This window comes from Siniperca chuatsi, linkage group LG16 (assembly GCF_020085105.1).
Source record: "Siniperca chuatsi isolate FFG_IHB_CAS linkage group LG16, ASM2008510v1, whole genome shotgun sequence".
Taxonomy (NCBI): Eukaryota; Metazoa; Chordata; class Actinopteri; order Centrarchiformes; family Sinipercidae; genus Siniperca; species Siniperca chuatsi.
Genome location: NC_058057.1, coordinates 1,152,130 through 1,172,688, shown reverse-complemented (window position 1 = coordinate 1,172,688; position 20,559 = coordinate 1,152,130). Strand labels below are relative to the sequence as shown.

General features: G+C 41.4%; 1 protein-coding gene across 1 annotated transcript; it reads left to right on the top strand.

Moving 5' to 3' along the window:
* Positions 1–350: 350 nt before the first annotated feature.
* Positions 351–20,559, top strand: znf292b (zinc finger protein 292b). The gene is made up of 8 exons (XM_044168633.1): positions 351–644; positions 5,355–5,509; positions 5,706–5,781; positions 6,153–6,288; positions 11,094–11,296; positions 11,745–11,881; positions 12,358–12,499; positions 13,166–20,559. Exons 1-8 carry the CDS (start codon positions 480–482, stop codon positions 19,967–19,969), a joined length of 7,818 nt encoding a protein of 2,605 aa, XP_044024568.1. The 5' UTR covers positions 351–479; the 3' UTR covers positions 19,970–20,559.

Here is a 20,559-nt window from a genome sequence, read left to right as displayed (position 1 = left end):
AGGCTAACAATTAATTGAGCAAAATGTCGGAAATGTATATGGCCAAATCAAAAATGAATTCAGCTGCATAGTGCTGCTGAATTCATTTGGTTCCAGTCAATCTTTTTATTTGATATATTTTTTAAACATTGTTGCCTTTATTGAAAACAACCGGATCACAGAGTAGCACATATTTAAAAACACGAAGAGGAAACATGATGCCAGGTGTAAAAAAAGATCTATTTATACACAGACGTAGTACACAGTCAAAACAAAACAAAGCTGAGTGCAGGGAGCTCTTTACATTCAACTGGGGGGGGGGGGTCATATGTGGGGAAAAGGGGAATTCCGTACATTCAAGACATTTCAGTCATCAATCTTCTGAAGTGATCCTGATGCGACCTCCGCAGTCATCGCAGCTTTCGCATCATACGTAAACATCGCCTCGCGCTGCATACGTAGCTACGCGGTAGTGGTACGCGCTGGAGCTGGGTGTGAAGATGGCGGACGAGGAGGCCGAACAGGACCGTAGTCCTGAGAACGGTATCAGTGAAACGATTGGGGAACTCAAACAACGGTTGCAACAACTGCAAGAAGTCGTGGTTAGAGAAAGCAGCAACTCGCCAGCCCAATCCTCTTCTGAGTATTGCCAAGAGTTTTGTAGGGTGAGTTATTTTCCCTCAACGTTAGGCCCATTTAGCCAAGAAGCTAGCATTAATAATAACGGTACGTCTTGGCTCCTGGATAACCTGACTATGCTCGAACACACAGGGTAGTTGTATTTCGTGTTTTGCCCCGTGACAGTTACATAATAAAAGCATGTACAGTGGTTAAACGTCGGCTAATCGGTGAAGTAGAACGTACAAATAGAACTCAGTCTGACCGCTGACATGGCTAGGTTAGCTCATCTATAGTTAGCTACCAGCAGACGCTAGCTGTGGCTGCAGGCGGTAGTTAACCATAATGCCACTGACGTTAAAAAGTCCTTTACACGTATAGCTAGTTGTCTACCGTAGACTGGTTCCAACATACAAGCCTGTTTCTATGCTTGGTCAGGGAGGTAACAATACCCAGTTACACGGTAGCATATCAGCCAAAACATTTCCACCTGCAGTTAGCTTAGCGTTAACGTTAGCTTTTAGCCTTGTATGTTTGGCTACATGCGCGTGCACGTGAGAATAATTTCGCGGATTGTCTGTGGTGGTAACGTAGACCTCAGGCTACCAAAACGAATTGGTCTTGCTTCGTAATGTGGTTTGTTGTGGCCATTGCCCCAAAATCTGCTGGCAACAGCAACGTTGCCTTTTAATTTTTTTAAAATTTAACTACCTTGCGTGAAATGTAGCAAATTTAATAAGGCTGGAGAACATGAAGGATTTGTGAGTTTTTCCCGCGACGACTTTCGTGTGTGTACGTGCCGAATCGAACGCACGCTTTTGCAGAAGAGGCACACCGTCTTCCACCACAGTTGCATACTTACAACAGCAATTACAGCCAGTCTTCAGAGTCCTGAACGATGCCGATTCGTAAGCACAATTCAGTGGCTACAGAGATGTGTATAGCGTGTTGTGTGAGCTAATGAGAGTACGGCTAGGGCGGATCTGCACCAAGCATCTCGACGCCCATTGTAGTGCTCTTCTGGGCTGGCGGATTTGTTGAAAGGAAACGTGTGCACTCTCTCCAGAAACTGAGCATAAAGTGAGTCACTGTGTTGTGGCAGTAAAATGAAAATTTGTAGTAAAAAAAAAAAAGCACTGGTGGTGTTCTCAAAAAGGTCAGTTAGTGGTAGGTTCATGTGAGAGACATTGATATAGATAAATGTATTCACCAGCCACACAGATATTCCAGTGATACTGTCAAAAATCCTGCTTTGATAATTATTCCTGATTTGGCCAATTTTTGAAAATAGTCTGATTTTGTTGATATTTTTCCAGTTCTCAGGATGACAATTGGATGCACCAATAATGAATTACACGTGCAATAGTAAATGGGGACACAGACAAATTAGTTATTTTGTGTTATATATGCACTCAGTGGCCACTTTATTAGGTATAGGCTACATTATTAATACGGGGTAGCGCCCCCCCCCAAGAACAGAATAAATTCTTCATGGCATGGATTCAGCAAGGTGCCGGAAACATTCCTCAGAGATTTTGGTCCATATTGACATAAAAGCATCACGCAGTTGGTGCAGATTTGTCGGCTGCACTTAAGTGCTGCATATCTCACGTTCCACCACATCCCAAATGTGCTATGATATTGAGATGTCAGGACCCAACATAACCGATGGCCCGGGGCCAGTGAAAGTTTATTTAGGGCAAGTCAATTGACCGGTCACCGGTCCGTCCGGGCCAGGTATACCTGAGCAGTTTGGCGCACATGCGACCAAATATCTGTCAAGTGCGACTGAGCATTTTCGTTGGTCGCACTGGTGCGCCTGAAATTTAGTATGTCTGAATAAAACAAATAATGTATATAAATATTCTTTAACAAACACGAACTTTGTGTGCAGTGGTGGTGCGCGGATCGGCTCTGACGTGACCTGAATCCGCATGTAAACATAAGTCATCCAACCGCCACCCACCCGAACAAATACTTTTCTCAGATTTAGAGACCCGCACCAGCATGGACATCTCACCCCTCCTGTACAGGTCCCTGTAGGCTATATTGCCGTTGAAATGATGTTGAGCAGCACAAGATTTCCAGGTGATTTCTTTGTGTGTTGTGTTGATGTTTGATTGTTTTCTTTAACGATTTACTTTTAATGATTAGAGAGGCTGCTGTCAGTCATTTTAAAGGTTTCCATGCGTGCAGTAATGTCATAAATATCATGGGACATTTAAAGCATTAAAACTGTATATATACTGTAGTTAAAAACTTGACAGGACAGAGGAATCTCTCCAGAGGAAATTAAACTTTTAGCTTCTGAAATACATGTTTAGACAGCTCTGATGGCGCTCAGGATTTATCAGGAGGACGGCTTCATTTTAGGAGCCTGGACTTTTTGGGTGTGTAGAGGAACCCTGAACATTCATTACATCAGATCCTGTCGGCGTGTCGGGAGATTTAAATAGTCAATGAAGTTACGCTGCTGTGCCTCGTGCGTAAATGTGCACAGCGTCTCTCTCAATGGGGAGCTTCCCCCTATTTCAGGCCCCGCGGATATAACTGCGATCCACACATCACTACTGGGAACAGTGCTTTTGCTGTTGGAGCATCGACGTTCCGAAGTGAAACGTTTAAAAAGCACAATGTCTTCAAGAAACACCTCCTGTGCCGTGCTGCAAAATGAATAGGGGGAAAAAGCTACACAACATTTGAATGTTTACACGGTGTAGTGCCACACATTTCAGCTGCATTTAAAATACAATTTGGGTATTAACGGTTTCAAACGACTCTTAAATACACAAAATGTTTTTTCAGACTATGTTTACCTTATCGTTTAAATTGTGCTCAATTTTGACTGTTTTCTGAGTGTTTTCTTACTTTTAGACTGGTCGACTTGTCTTAATTTTAAACTTCCGTTTAATCGACAGGGAGGTTAGTAGTTAGTAACATCCCTAGTGAAGAAAGGATCAGCATTTGATCTGGTTTATTTGGCCAATATCAATCCATTAAAATATGCTCGGGACATCTCTAATTATTAGTCTAGGTCAGTGGTAGAATGTAACTTAATACATTTACTCAAGTACTGTACTAACGTACAATTTTGAGGTAGTTATACTTGAGTGTTTCTATTGTATGCTACTTTATACTTTGAAAACCTATTGTTACTTCTTTGAACATTTGGCCAATGGCAGACTGATCAAATTTCATTTTGAGAAGAGCAAGTAACTTCACTAAAGTACGCCTTTTAATCTGGGGGTATTTTCTTTCAACCATATCCCAGACCTTACAAGCAGCAGTTGTATCAGGGAGGAACAGATCTGAAATGTGCAAAACTGAATATTACCTTCAGGGTTTTTCCTGGCTCCATATGATAATCCTGTTCTGAGCACAAGCCCCCCTCCCCCCTTAAAAATGGAATGCTACTATGTCCAAAGACAGAAAATAATATTTTTATTAAGTTTTAATTTATGCCATCACATATTATTCCCTTAGTTAGTTAGTTTTATAGAATAGGATGGAGAACACATCTTCTACATCTTAACAACTTACACAACAAAACAAATAATACTATACTACACTATACTTTGTAATGGTTTGCTGTGTCATGTAATTGGTGTTTGTTTTAATATGTTCAGTCTGGGTTTTTTTAAGACTGTTAAACAGTAAAGAGCCCAGAGGGAGATGCTGTGGGTGGAAGATCATGAGTGTGTAGGCTAAAGTTGAGAGATCTGAGAAGCAGAGAGCATGCTCTGTAAACGGAGCTGTATTTGCACTTGGCTTGGTTCTCTTCCCTGCAGGCTGCTCTCTCCTGCAGGTATCCAGCCTGACAAGATTTCTTTTTGTGATCAAGGTCAGCATGAATGTTCATAATGACTAGGATGATGCAAGCAGGAAAACTGAGTAGGTGTTGTATCTTTTCTCATCAGAATAAATTATTATGAAGGAATGCATATCTAACCACTGTGCATCCATTTTGTGAAGAAAAAAATGTACTGTATATTTTACACTAAAAACAAACACCCTAAAATTGTGGATTTCTTAATATAACTTGTTTTTTGTTTTGTTAGTTTTTGTAACCATGAGCCCAATCTGACTGATCATTTATTGTATTTATGCATTGTGTAAGCCATAAGTGTATTCAAGTTAGTCAAAGCAGTCCAGTAATATATGCTTGAGAATTGAATAGCTCTTGGTTAAGAATGGTCTGCATCACAGCTTTTTTTAATGTATTTCTATGAACATTGCAGTTTTTTTTAAATTTGTGGTTTATTTTTTGTGGTGTTGCTCCTTATTCCTATTGGTTATGATGGTTAACATCTTGTTCACCTGAAACCTGTGGGCACAACAACACAACTTCAGTAACATAAGTAACCTAAGTGGTCAGATAATCAGAAGGGTTTAAACAAGTCACCAGTAAATATGGCAGGTTTAAGTAGAACTAGGATGTAGCTCTGTCTGACCTCATGGATGTTAACTATGGATAAAACTATGAAAATAAGTCCTTGGTTGTTAAAAAAACAAACGGATGTTGGTTTGATGACCAACATCCTTGGCTAATCAGTGTAGGCAGTCTTCTAATTTCTTTGCTTAGATTTTCTGTTGAACTTTTTTTTTTCTATAGTTGGCATTCCTTTCTTGGTCTTTTTAGCCCTCATGGGTATTACTGTTTATGCTAAATACCCAATCTTCTGTTTTTATTTTCAAACTGTTGGTAAAAGTTTCTTGTACAAACAGGGTCTCTTTAAATTCTGGTTCCCTCTCTATAGACACTGCTGGAGTATGCAGGCCGTTGGAGGATAGAGGAAGAGCCTTTGCCACTGGTGGAAGTATACATAGCTGCCCTGCTGAGTTACGCCCAGGCCTCTCCATACCTCTCCCTGCAGTGTGAACATGTTCCTCTTGTGGTTGAGAGGCTCTCATTGTAAGTACCATTAAAATGTTATTAACTGTAGATAAGATATAGGGTTTATACCCATAATCAGTAATCATTATGCTGAATGCAACCCTGTTACAAAAGCTAAATTATAGTTTTCTTGTTAATTCTATCAAGTTTCTGTGCTCATGTTTAAAGCGAACATCAATATCATGTTTTTGTTTATTGCCCATTCATTTTGTAGGAGTTTTGTGGAGCTTTTGCTCTCACTAAAGGACGTTCCAGATGGCTTATGGAAAGAATTCAAGTCATCTGTGCAGGTAAAGCTAAGGATTATCATTTTAAGAATGAAATGTGGATTTATTTAAAACTAAAGTTTTGCACCCCATGACAAAGCATCGTCACTCCACAACTTCCTTTGTTTATACAGTTTAGAGTTGAAATATCTCAGCTTTCAAAATGTCCACAACCTGTGCTTTAGATTCAAGTGAGAAAATTGGACTTCAGACTAAATTTCCTCATCATATGCAGGGTTCACAGTCTTTAGTTAACCAATTAAGTTTCCATAAACTTGTTTTTCAGTTGCAGTTCAAACCCTACCAAAACCTTGACTAAATAGACTCAAACATCAGATAGTCCCATACCTTCTGCATCATGTCTTTAAGTCATGGAGTTTTCCTGTTGTGTGTAGTTTGCTTACAGTAAGCTGCAGGAGAAGGGAATCACTCAGCTGTCCCTGTTGTCTGCTTTGGGCCAGTATGATGGTGTTTGGACCAACAGGGTCCTGCAAGGCCTTCTGTCCAAAGAAAACCTACAGACTGAACAAGGTGAGTTCCTGCGCTGGTTTTCAGAGTTAACACACCTGACAATTTTCAGATCCAAAAAATATTACTGAATATGAAGTTAGGGAGGCATAGGTAATGTTTTGCTGCCACAGCAAAAAAAACCCCACAAAATTCAGTCAGTTCATCTTATAAGTAAACATCACAATCTTTAAGAAAATTAACTTATTCAGATATTTTCCAAGGGAAAGGAAAGCAGTCAAGGTAGGTAAATATGGCAGGACTTAGTGAGCTAAGTTAGCTAGACTAGATACCTATTCTAGATAAAATGATGTAACCTAAATTAACTTGATTGCATATGTTATCTTTCTAGATCCACAGCTCCAAACCACAGTTGGTAGACTTCTGGTTTTAGGTTGTTTTTAATTGACTTTCACCTGTTCGTAGCTGGTAACTATCTTCTCACAGTTTGAACCAACTCTGTTGTCAAGAATGGAGGAAGACGCCATAGTAACATTGCATGAACAGGAACTTTTTGTTTCTCTTTTGTGGCAGTGAACAATCACAATACACAGCATTTCAGTAACTATTGTGCTGCAACCTGAGCTTATCTAGACACGTTGTGGCAGACTAAAGTAACTTAACTACCCACTTAACTACCCCTAATGGCAGGAAGAGACAGAAGACCCCTGCCCGAAGATCTCAAACTACGTGAAAGTTCATAAGGGATTACAAGGTCTAAAATAAAGTCTGGAGCCACAAAGAGCCTTAAAAGTAATCAATAAGATCTTAAAATCAATCCTAAAACAAACAGGGAGCCAATGTAAAGAGGCTGAAACAGGTGTGATGTAATCGTACTTCTTGGTCCTGGTTAACAGCCGAGCAGCTGGGTTCTGTACAGTCTGCAGTTGTGTCAAAGTTTTTTGATTAAGACAAATGAACAGACTGTTACAATAATCAAGGCGTGAGGAGATAAAAGCATGTACAACAGTTTCTGCATCACTAAGATTTAGAATAGATCGGATTTTTGCAATGTTTCTGAGGTGATAGAAACATTATTGGACAAGCTTAGTGATAAGTTGCTCAAAACAAATTGTTATCAAACAGGACACCGAGATTCTTGCAACAGCCTTGATATGTTGTGACAGGTTACCAGTAGATGGCAGTATTTGTTTAGTGATGTGTTGGGGCCCAATAATAAGGATTTCAGTTTAGTTTGAGTTGAGCTGAAGAAAATTTATCGACATCCAATTTTTTATGTCAGACAGGCAGTCCTGCAAAGAACTCAGCGTACTAAGGTCAGTGGGCTTGACAGGGAGGTACAACTGTGTGTCATCTGCATAACAATGAAAAGAAATACCATGTTTGCAGATTACATCACCCAAAGGAAGCATGTACAAAGAGAACAGTATTGGTCCCAGAATTGAACCTTGAGGCACACTGTACTTGATATGGGAAAAGGATGACATCGAATTATTAATGCTGACACAGAATTTTCTATTGGACAGATAAGATGAGAACCAGTCTAGTGCAGTGCCAGATATGCCCACCCAGTGCCTCAGTCTATCGAAAAGATTGCCATGATCAATTGTGTCAAAGGCAGCACTTAAGTCCAACAGCAGAAGAATTGAACACATGCCTGCGTTTGCATTCATTAAAAGGTCATTGGTGACTTTGAGAAGGGCTGTCTCAGTGCTGTGGTGTTGATGAAAGCCAGATTGGAACTTTTCTTATTTTTTTATTGTTTTCCACAGCAGCAAGAAGCTGTTTGGATACACGTTTTTCTAGAATCTTCGAAATAAAAGGCAATTTGGAGATTGGGTGATAGTTATCCAGGAGGGTCGGAGCCCATGTTTTTTTAGGCCTGGCTGGATACAAGCAGTTTTAAAGTAATCTGGGACGAAAGCAAGTAGACAGCGAGCTGTTCAAAATAATTTGTAAAAGGGGCGCAATACAATCCATAACTTTCAATAAAAACCTAGTTGGGATTTTGTCCAGAGGGCTGGAGGACACTCTCATAAGAGACATGATGTCTGTGAGTTCAGGCAGCATAACAGCAGAAAAATTGCTCAAAGAATCCCTGAGCAGGTCATCCACATCTAAAAAGGCAGGGTTGGGGGTGATATCAGATCTTATTAACTCCACCTTTCCAGCAAAGTGCAAAAGAAACTTTTCCCAATCAGCATCACAATCAGCAGGGGCACAAGGAGAGACTGGGTTAGCTAACTGATCCACAGTCTTAAATAGGAATCTGGGGTTGTGCTGATGGGCAGAAATAAGTGCAATTCCCACTACAAACCCGCTAGACTATGTCACACACACAGGGTACTCACAAGGCCATCTTCCTTAAAGGGGGAGGGTAGGCTAATAACACATGGGTGCAGTAAGGCTGTGGGTGTGCTAACCTAGCTTGTTTAAAAAAAAAAACAACTTTGTTATATAATACTGTCACTGAAAAATATAAATAAATATAATTATTAATTCAATTAAATTTTTCAATTCAGTTATTATTGTTGTTATGCTCCTTGCCTGATGCAAACAAAATCTTGAATAGTGAGGCAGTTCACAAATTTAGCAAGGATGGGATCAATAAATCAAACGCACCCTTCCAGGCACTCTTTGTTTAGGAATTAGCTAACAACACCATCATCTGATGCCAGTCACAGCCCATGGAAGTCACATCGCTTGTTTAGACTGCTGTCCGTGTTTTTTTGAAAAATGGACCACTATGAAACATCATGACTTATTTCAAGATTTGTGCAAGAAATGACTGCCTGCCAAAAATCCACAGCGCTCAACATTAGTCAGTCAGCTTCATTAAAGGTTGACATTAACTAGTGTTAGCATTAGTGTTGACCTAACACGCTGAAAACAAATCTCATAGCAGATTATAAAAAACAGCTGCACGTTGGTTCAGAGGTAGAGCGGGTCACCACTAATCGGAAGATCGTGGTTTGATCCTGGCTTCTCCCAGCCTGCATGTCGAAATGTCCTTGGCCAAGATACTGAACCCCAAATTGCTCCTGAAGGCTGTGCCATCAGTGTGTGAATGTGTATGAATGATCAATTTCTTTCTGATGAGCGGTTGGCACCTTGCATGGCAGCCTCTGCCATCAGTGTGTTAGTGGGGTGAATGTGACATGTAACACTTTGAGTGGTCAGAAGACTAGAAAGGCGCTATACAAGTACAGTCCATTTACCACAAATGTCATTAATGTGCCATCAGTCTGTTTTTGTCTCGTTCCGCTAATCAACACGTGTTCAGGTGATGCAGTCGTAAATGACATGTTTGAAGTGTTTCCACAGACATACCTGACTTCAGTTGAACAATCTCAGCATACAGAAACGCTCTGCAAATACAGAAAACACAACTGTATACTCTGTATTTGCAGCACACTTGTGGATTTGGTTGTGTTTTCTGTATTTGCAGCTTGTTTTCTAAATGCTGTGCATGTGTTGTCAAATTGATGAAGATGTTTTCTTAATTTTCAGTGCGTTGACCTCTCAGGGCCACCTTTAAGTAATGGATAAATCTTCATTAGGAACTTTGGTATTGATCCAGGTTTCTGTAAAAATAAAAATGTCTGGTGCAGTTTCACTCAAAGTCCAGTTTTGGAAGTAAACTCCTTATATTTAAGTTTAGAAGGTGAAGTCCATAAGAGTTTTTAGAATCATAGGAGGATGTAATTTCATTACTAACATTAGATGTGTTCGGATAAGCAGTATTATCAGGAGGATGAGTACTGATACATATAAGATTCTATAGTCTAATACGGTCTTACAGTACAGTGAATAGTAGGAATGGTATACAGAGGTGAGCTGTTGAGTTGCCAAACCGCTCTTGGAAATTGTCTTATTGGATAAGGCAGTAAGGCGCATGTTCAGAGAGAGTAGTCTAGCTCAGGTCCTGTTTGGGTGAATACCATCTCTGCCGAAGATGTCTGCACATCCCTTAAAAGCAAAGTTGTCTGCAAAAGACCAGCCCACTGCTGAATTAAGCAATATGTTACCAGAGTCTGGAAAGTAGTAAGGCCAGCATTCACTGTACTCCAACAACTCCAGTGTGTATTTTCGGAGCAATGTGCTTTTAGTTTTAGGGATAACAGGCCATCGGACTAATGGACTTTCAGTCCAATTTAGACTTTTTGCCGTTTTCTTTCTTTCTTGTCGGATCTCTTTTCCCGGGACTGCTGCTGCACCGAGGAGCCGCACCGGCCGCTAAAATATGATCCAGTTTCACAAAAATCTGTGAATAAAGTTATAAAAGTTGTGTGTTTTAGTACAGTAGTCATTGAGGCCCGGCCTCCAGAAACACTCCTGCTGGTCTATTGTTGTCTCAACCTAATTCTTGTCTCATTTGTTGTCTGATAAACAGTAAATTCATCAAATTCGGGTTAAAACAGCAACACATTTGGTCTTTGCAAACGGAAATGATGTACGTTTGTTTGCATATAGAGCGGGGAAGTGAGATCCGATCACAAGTGGTCACTCGAGACGCATGTGGAGATGCATTCTAATGCCAGGTGTGAACTCACTAACTTGGAGCTGTCCACTTGCGATAGGATCGCCCAGGACGCATGTTAATACCAGGTCTGAACAGAGCCTAGGACTGCGCTGACATGAGACATGTAATCCAGTTGTTTTACTGATTGTTACAGTGAAATGTCATTTGATCCAGCGTACAGGATAACAGATGATGCACTGGGGTGGTCGTGTAGAAGAAAATATGGCATTTGTTGGCATTTGTTTAAAGTGATGGGTGCCATTTTGTTGCACATGTAAAAACCATTTAAACCTTATTTATAAAATCTGAATAAAAAGTCACCATCAATATTCCCACTGGTTTTCAGTTGAGGAGTTCCTGGTGCAGGAGGGGCCGATCCTGTTGCAGATGAGAGTGAAGCAGCTGATGAAGGAGAATCAGCTGGGGAAGGCTGCACTGCTGGCAAAGACATGCTCTGAGTGTCCTGCCTTCCAAGGGAAGGGACCTTTCAAGCAGATGTACCTCGTCTGCCTCTGTGCTACCTCAGAACAGGATCAGCTAATGGACGAGGTAAGTGTAGCTACATAGTTGAAATTACTGACTTGCTTGCTTGACAGTGTCACTCGTGCATAAAGGATGTGATCACATCTAGTAGAGCTTTGAATTTTATTAGTTATATCAAGCAGACCACTGTAACAGTACAACATTTCCACATTACTGTTAATAATATACTGTATATGGATTTGTAAGAAAATAGTGTTTTGCAGTGCACCTATCTGCAAGCTTTACTTTTCTGCCATCTGTGCTATGCCTCTCACTGAGTCTGTGCCTTTTTAGACCTTTTTCCTGTAATAAGTTCCTCATCCACAAGATGGCAGACTACACTTAAAAGCAATTTATGAGACTGTCTGCAATTTTGGTGTCTGCTATCACTTTAAAAATATTGGATGATGAAGCTTAAGTGGAAATATATTGTTTATCAAACTTAGCACTGTATACATGATATCTATCCTTACAGCTTTCAAAGGAGGACTGCCGCGATTCACTAGAGATGATCTGCAACCTGGAGTCAGACGGCGATGAGAGGGCAGCTTTCAGCTTATGCTCAGCCTTCCTGACCCGACAGCTTCTCCAAGGAGATACATACTGTGCTTGGTAAGAAAACGCAGGCCACCCCATTTGATGCTCATCTATATAGGGTTTCCTAGTTTTATGTCCTTGACAGGGCTAAACCAAATAGCATAGTGATTGTGTTAGTCCCAGAATCTACACCGGTCTTAATATGAAATTAATAAGGCTGTATGTTTATCCCCTTTTTTGGTGGCGTTTGTCATAATTAGTCTGTAAAATGTGATATGATGCTGATGTGAAGAAATATTACTCTGAAAAAATATGTCAACGTTTAAAGCAGAATTGGTTGCATTCAGTCCAAATGAACCAAAAGCACACGATGAATCACTTGCACAAAATCAGTGTGGAGTGTTTATTAAAGCACATTCAGTGTCATTGTGTGTTATATGTTGCTAATAAATAGGTAGTATTGAGAGGCTGATGGTCAGTATGAGACTGAATAGATAAATTCATAGATATTGAACAGACAATGAGCAATCAATTCCCTTTCTTCAAACCAGGGAGCTCACTCTATTTTGGAGCAAGCTGCTGAAGCGATTAGAGCCATCAGAGCAGGCCTTCCTCGACAAATGCCGCCAGATGTCCCTACTTTCCAAAACTGTGTACCACATCCTGTTCCTCATCAAGGTCATCCAATCAGAGGTCAGTAAACAGTCAGCTGTTGTGGTATTATCAACATGTGGACCATCTGGAAAAACAGAAGTTATCACTGCCCTTTAACTCTCGACTATTACATGTTATTACACTCCCCCACATAGTTTTCCAATACATTAAGCCTATGTTTGCCCCTAAGTTTAAAGCAATCTTTTTAGTATCAAATGCTTATTGCATGTAAGCTTGAAAGGTGGTTTATGTGTGCATAGACAACAGTGGCCATGGTCAACAGTGTATATCTTTCAAAGCCACCTTTCAGGTCTACAGGGGGTGAGTTTTTGATACTGAAAAGATTCTGGGTAGAGTACTCTTTTTTTTTTTCTTTTTTTTTATGTACTCAAAAGTAGTGTGGGTTTGCTATGTACAATGCATGACATAATGAGTATGATAAAAGTAATGATTCAGTGTTGATTTAATTTGTTATTGATGTGGGAAATTAATATCTACCAGAAGCCATAGGTCATTTTCTGTTGTTGCTGGTAACTTTTCTTTGCCAAATGCAATAACCCTGGATTATTTAGTGTAAGTGTTTCTCTTTTCTAAAAAAAAATAATAATTTGCTTTATTTATTGTGAAAGTCCCAGGTTAGTTTCAGAATAATTGTGTTCCATGTGTTTGGCAGCTTTCAATTATTCGACTTCCTCTTTTTCATAGATTGACAGCATTGGCCTGCCAGTGTGCGTCGAAATGTGCATAAGGGCTCTGAGGATGGAATCAGATGATGGAAGCACCAAGGCCACTGTGTGTAAAACTATTTCCTGTTTGCTTCCCACTGACCTGGAAGTCAAGCGAGCCTGCCAGCTGACAGAGTTCCTCTTGGAGCCCACAGTGGATTCATACTATGCTGTGGAGACTCTTTACAATGAACCAGATCAAAAATTAGAGGAGGAGAATATGCCTGTTCCCAATTCACTACGCTGCGAACTCCTGCTGGTTTTTAAAACCCAATGGCCCTTTGACCCGGAGTTCTGGGACTGGAAAACACTTAAACGTAATTGTCTATCGCTAATGGGTGAAGAAGCTTCAATAGTGTCATCCATTGACTTGCTGAATGATACTGAGGCCCCCGAAGAAGAGGAAGACTTCCTTAGTCAGGAGGGATTTAAGAATATCCCAGACCACTTAATCAGCGGCACCTATGAACTAAAAGATATAACTGACAAGAAACAGAAAAACAGAGAAATGAAGAAACTGAGAGAAAAAGGTTTCATATCTGCCAGGTTCAGAAACTGGCAGGCATATATGCAGTACTGTGTGCTGTGTGACAAGGAGTTTCTCGGACACAGGATTGTACGCCATGCACAGACCCATCTGAGCAGTGGCGTATACAGCTGCCCAATATGTGCTCAGACATTTACCTCAAAAGACACATTAATTCCCCATGTAACATCACATGTTAAACAGTCGTGCAAGGAACGGCTGACTGCAATGAAAACAAACAAGAAATTGGCTAACTCTAAAACAACTGCCCCTGTTATTGCAGCGTTAAAGGCCAAGACAGAAAATGAACTTTATGAAAATGCTGATTCCCTGGGGCAAAATGGGAGTTTGATTCATAATGTTCAGGCCAGAGTGGCTAAGTGCAAAACAGAGAGTAGTGATGACAATGTGTGCCCTGTTGGAAAATGCAGAAGGAGCTTCAAATTTTTCAAAAATCTCATTGCACATATTAAAGCTCATGGGGACAATGAGGAAGCTAAGACTTTCCTCGAAATGCAAAGCAAAAAGGTTGTATGCCAATACTGCCGCCGCCACTTTGTTAATGTCACCCATCTTAATGATCATTTGCAGGTCCACTGTGGTGTGAAGCCTTACATCTGTATACAGTTGAACTGCAAGGCAAGTTTCCTGTCCAACACTGAGCTCCTTATACACAGGAAAACACATTCTGCTTTTAAGGCTAGATGCATGTTTCCTAATTGTGGAAGGATTTTCAATGAGGCCTTCAAACTCTATGACCATGAGGCACAGCATTATAAAACTTTCACTTGTAAAGTTGTAGACTGTGGAAAGGTATTCCATTCACAACAGCAGCTGGATTTGCACCAGGAGGAGCATGCCACTCAAGAAGAGGAGAGCCCATCTTCTGAACAGACCTCACAAAATATGCAGCCTGGCCCTTCACTCATTGAACAAATGCTTTCTAATCACACACCCCTTAAACAAGAGAATTCCCATGAAAACTGGAACACTGAAAGTGCTGTCAGTTCAGATCACGGAAGGCTGTCAGTGTCCATTGAAAGTTTGCTGAAATCTTCACAAGCACCTGTGGAAACCTTAGAACAATACAGAGTCAAACATCAACCACAAAATACGCCTTTCTCGACCAGTCAGTCAAATAATTCCGTGATTCAGCCTGTGAACTCTCACTTGTCTGAACCTAATAGACACAGAGATGGTTCAGGTAGTCATTCATTTGATTATATGAGACCACCCCAACAGAATCAATCAGTACCTCCATTTGAAGCTAATTTAGGTAACAGGCCACGTAGCTGTAATACAGATGTCTTACGAGGCCAGCCACAAATGTTCCCCAGTAATGTAAATACTGGATCAATGAGTTACAACTCTGACCACAACTTACCATTGCCAGGGCTCCAAGGGCCAATGTGTAGTAGCAGCCTGTTAACAGTATCACCACCCCAGAACTCCATAGAGCCAGCAATGTCACAACCACTTCCACCAACAGTAACTCCACAGCCACTAACTGGGAACAGACCAGAGAACTCCGTCACGTCCTCAACTAGCACAGGTCCCCCTCCAGGACAGAGAGAGCGATTTCACTGTGCATTTGAAACATGTACACGACACTACAGCTCCTACAGAAGTGTTACCAAGCACATGAAAACAGTTCACCCAGATTTCTATGAACAATGGAAAGTTGCTCGAACTAAAATCAAGATAACCTATGCTCCAGCACCGAGCACATCATCTGCCAGACGTCTCAGTTCAGTCGCCTCACTTCAGCACCAGCACGGCAACACAGTGCCAGTTTGTGGAGTTCAGAGGCAGAATGTTATCCAATCACTTCCTTATACTAATATGGGTGCAAGCACAAACTATACTACTCTAAATTCCCATTCCTCATCTGCCCACAACCAGAATGCTTCACTCTTGATGGAAAACGTTTTAAATCCCATTGTTCTCTCTCAGCTAGGAAGTGATACAAATCCAATAAGTGCGCAGTCCCAAGTTTCAGGTAGTCAAAATTGGCACTCTGGAAGTGAACAAATTCAAAACTGTGGCTCTTCCCAAGTCTATCCATCTAACATGCAAGTGATGCCACAAGTCGATTCTACCAGTGCTGCTCTGCCAATTAGTGTCCCATCTTGCACTATGATGGGATCAACAATGAACAGACCAGCAGAGTCATTGCAGTCCCCAGTTATGGAAAATGGGTCCCAGTCAGTTTTGCCCTCATACATGGACGGTGCCACAGCAGCGTCACAACAAGCAGACGACCTTCTTCCACCCTATATATCACAGATGCAAAGCTGTTTAGTCTCCGGTTCCAGGGCACCAGAAGAAAAAAAATCAATGAAAAATCATCTGCAGTCCAATTTTCCCTCTCCAGACAGTGCAAGCCAAAAAAACAGTAACAACCAACCTCAAAATGGCCCAGTTGTCTCTGAAAACAATCCCGAAAATCAAAAGCGAGCCAGAAGAAGCAAAAGGACCAAATGGCCAGCTATTCTTAGAGATGGCAAATTTGTTTGTTGCAGGTGTTTTAGACAATTTAATAGTCCTAAATCCCTTGGAGGCCATTTGTCCAAGCGTGCAACCTGCAAACCGTATGAAGAGTCAGAACTGAACACAGACCTGCCAACATCATTTCTTGACCTTCTCAATTCAGAGCAAACAGTTAGCACCGCACAGCCACAGTTGTCTTATAATTCTGGTGCTGTTTATCAGGAGAAGCCCCACCAGTCAGTAACAAATGGTTCCACAGCCACAAAAGATTACCCCACTCCTAATTATCCACAAGATAATTTGCCAGTATATGGGAATGGTGAGTCAAATGATGACATTCTTAAACAAATCATGGCTGAATCCAACATGTCTGATCTTTTTGTGCACACACCTGCTCCCCAGCCATTGTTCCAAAACCCTTGTGTTCCCTATGGAGCTGGAGAACGTTTGCCGGGGAGCTCAGTCATACAGCATACAGAAAATGTCCAGCTGAAGCAAGAGGACAACTCGTATAGTACAGCCCATTATCCTCAGCCATGTGTTGATACATTTGCTGGAAGTGAGTTCCCTGACCCACTTCTTACTCAAATTCTTACAGAAAACTCTTCCACTGCAGTTCCTGGAAGTGTTCCCACAAATCACAGTGAAGGGTATCACTCTGAGACAACCATTCAGACACAAGACACAGATTCAAACCCAGTGACGCAAACACTGTTACCTGATAGTCAGCTTAGTCCAGCAACAACAAATGGCAAGCAGGCTGAGACGCAAAGGAAGACAACTGAACAAGTTATTAAAAAGAGACTGCGTGAGCAGATTTTGGCTGGCGACTTTCAACGCAGAAACAGCTTATGCCATTCAAGCAACACTGACCCTAATGTCAGTTCAAAGAATCCTATGTCTTTTGGCCGAATGTGCAGTCCTTCCAATAATTCTGGGCTTCATCAAATGTCTGGTGATGCAAAGAGTGACTCAGCAATTGAAGGACAAGTCATTCAAGAAAACTCTGCCATCATCCCAGGAACTTCTGATGAAATTGAACAACTACTGAACACACAGAGCTTTACTTGTTTCAGAGAGACTTCCACCCTGCAGCAGGAGATACGGAGTCCCACGGGCGTCATGGCAAATGATGCAGATCTTGAGCCTACTCAGTTATCTGACAGCCAGCAACAGTGGATGACAGAAATTCAAAGTGCATTTGAAAGGCTCGACTTGGTCAGAGAAATATCTGATCAGATGTCAACTTACATGAAACAGAACAGCAATACTACAAAAAGCCAGGATCTGACAGGATCTGCAAAGGTTGATTTGCGCAGCTCAATGTTGGCAACTGTTGTCAAGCCGTTTGCTTGTGAGAATGAGAGCTGCACATTTAGTTCCATGTCAAGTGAAGCACTTTGGAAACACCTCTCCAAAACTCACAACTACACACTTGAGATGGTGAATGTGGTTAAAAAAAGGTATGGCCAATATGCTCCATTCAAGTGTCAAAAATGTAGTAAAAGATTCACTCGTAATTCAAACCTTCGCACTCACTACCAGTCAGCTCACAAATTATCAGCTAAAGAAATTGCAGATCTAGATTCAAAGCGCAAACTGGCCAAAGCGGCTGCATCTGCTGCTATTCAAAACTGGCCTGTTGGAACAAACCAGGCTCCATCAGCTCAAACCACAATGGCTACTCATCCATCCATGGAGAACAGAACACATCTGTATTCACTCCAAAATGCAGTAAAACCTGATCGCCCATCACACGCATTTGTACCGTCTAATAACATGGACATAACTAATCAGAAATTTCAAGATGACACGCGCTCCACAGTCATTCATCCCTTGCAAACACCTCTCATGCACAAACAAGCAATGACTCCACCAGTACAGGCCCAGATCTCCACATCAGCCTTTCTGTCAGTACAAGCAGGGATAGCAGCAGAGCAGTGGCCACATGGACAGCAAAGAAACTTTCCCAAGGTACCCACTCAACACGTAAGTGGTCAACACGTTGGAGCCCATTTGCCCAAAGCTCCTCTCACCCAGGCTCTGTCTGCCACGCCTCAGGCTAATGGGCCTCCGTCTCTCGACAGACAATCTGCTAAGCCAAGCCTAGACATTACCAAGAAGACAAAAGAGAAGAAGCCTAACTCAGGTGATGCCATGAGTCCATACAGACCGTATCGCTGCGTTCATCAAGGCTGTGTGGCAGCCTTCACCATCCAGCACAATCTGATCCTCCACTACAGGGCTGTTCACCAGTCTGCTTTGTCAGCGTTGGAGGTGAACAAAGAGCAGGACCAGAGTGAGGGACTGGATGAAATAATGGACCCCGATGAGGAGGAGCCAGAGGCGGAGATCCCCCAAATTTCTGAATTCAGATGCCAAGTCAAAGACTGCTCCCGAGTTTTCCAAGAAGTTCCCAACCTTTTGCAGCATTATCTTCAGCTGCATGAATTCACTCTTGATAAGGTTGGCAGTCTCTTGTCCGGTATCAAGCTCGGCAAGTTTGTTTGTGGCCACCAGGGATGCACAGCATCCTTCACTGCTTTCTGGAAGTATATAGGCCACGTCAAAGAACAGCATAAAGATATGAAGATGGCCAAACCAGAACAATTAAATGGCTCGTTCAAGTGTGAAATTGAAGGCTGCGACCGTTCGTATGCCACAAAGTCAAACCTGCTCAGACATGTCATGAAAAAGCATCAGGACCTGTACCAGCCTAAACTAAAGAATCAACAGATAAAAGAAGATGGAATGAAACAGAACTCTAAGACTTTGCATTACCAAATTTCCAAGACGAGTAATGGGAAGGAAAACATTGAGAGCAATAAAAAGATCCTACAGAGGGGAAGTGACACAAAGAGAGTTAGCAAGGCAAAAAATCACTGGACTAAATATGGAAAACCCTCCTTAAAATCTAAAGTGGAGGCATCTGCAATGTGCACTAAGAAATTTCCTCTACAATACCCCTGTATGATTAAAGGTTGTGAGTCAGTCATGAAATCAGAGCGGAGCATATTAAAACATTACATGGGACATGGACTGTCAGAAAAGTACCTGGAACATCAAAGGAGTAACTTCATATTCTGCAAAAAGTTCCCCAGGCAGAAGTGCCGCTCTAACAGGAGCGATGATTCCAAATCAGACAACACCTCGGACCTGTCAGACAACGAGCTGACGGCAGACACCGGCCTGGACGGAGGGGAATATGGATATTCAAAGCCTGTCCTACGCAAAAGGACCGCAGCAGGGATGCCTGCTGCATTGTTCGACAGCAAATTGTCAAATGATGAAAGTTCCGATGGCTCTGTGGTGCTCAAGCGCAAACGAGGACGTCCACGAAAACTGATTGAAAAAATTGTGAAACGCAAGAAAATTCCACGTACAACCAAGATTGACGTTGTTTACAGCAGGGACGATGAATCGGACTCCTCTTGCCCTGCAGTAATACAGGAGGAGATGACTGAGCAGAGTGCTCCACTGGCCTCTTTTAAACCAATGGGATTTGAAATGTCTTTCTTAAAATTCCTGGAACAGTCAAATAAATGTGAACACCCCTTGACGAGGAAGGTCGATGTGGCAGAGACATGGAGAAAAACATCCAGTCTGAACACCAAGAACACGTGTGTCAGGTTCAGCAACCGTCAGAATTTGAAATCACTTAGTAAGGTTAAAATAATCATAGACGGGGCCTTTTCAGGTGTCACTGACCTTATGTTGAAACAGCTGCAGGACATGTGGCCCACTGTGGTATTGGAAAAGAATGACTAACCTGTCTTTTTGTTGTTTTTGTAAAGCAGAATCTCAGCACTAGAATGAGTAAAACCTGCTGCAGACTGGTGCACAACATATGAAAAGTTTTTTACACATCCAGTTATTTAAAAAACAGTTGTTTTCAATTATACTGTAATATTATCTGTACAGTTTTTGTCTTCTTTTTTTTAATAGAAAAGTGTATAGCATGTTTTTATTTATGGGCTAAGTCAAAAAGTTATCTGAAAATTTTGTGGAAAATTGAAATATGACATCAGCTTTTGGTGTCTTAATTATCCCTGTGGGACTTCCAGGCAAACACCTTTGAAATGGACTGTATTGTTATGTGTAGTTTGTGATTTGCAGATGTTGATTATTGTGCGTTGTGTATATAGTTTGAAATCACCCACTGCCACCAGCAGTCTTATATTAAATGAACAGCTTTTTTACAACCAGTTGGACTTGTTTTTCATCATTTGCTTTTTTGTTAGATTACACTGCAGTTTAGGAATTCCTTTAATGGTGTATAGTTTGGAGCTGCTGCATGCACACTGAATGGAAAATTATTCTGTGGAAGTTTTTGAATTATTAAAAACAAATGAGCTCTA

Bases quoted from the DNA above. Each gene is read 5' to 3' on its own strand.
- znf292b (XM_044168633.1), top strand. From the start codon at position 480: ATGGCGGACGAGGAGGCCGAACAGGACCGTAGTCCTGAGAACGGTATC. The intron at 5,782-6,152 runs GTAAAGCTAAGG...TGTTGTGTGTAG, and splicing joins AATTCAAGTCATCTGTGCAG to TTTGCTTACAGTAAGCTGCA. The intron at 11,882-12,357 runs GTAAGAAAACGC...TCTTCAAACCAG, and splicing joins GGAGATACATACTGTGCTTG to GGAGCTCACTCTATTTTGGA.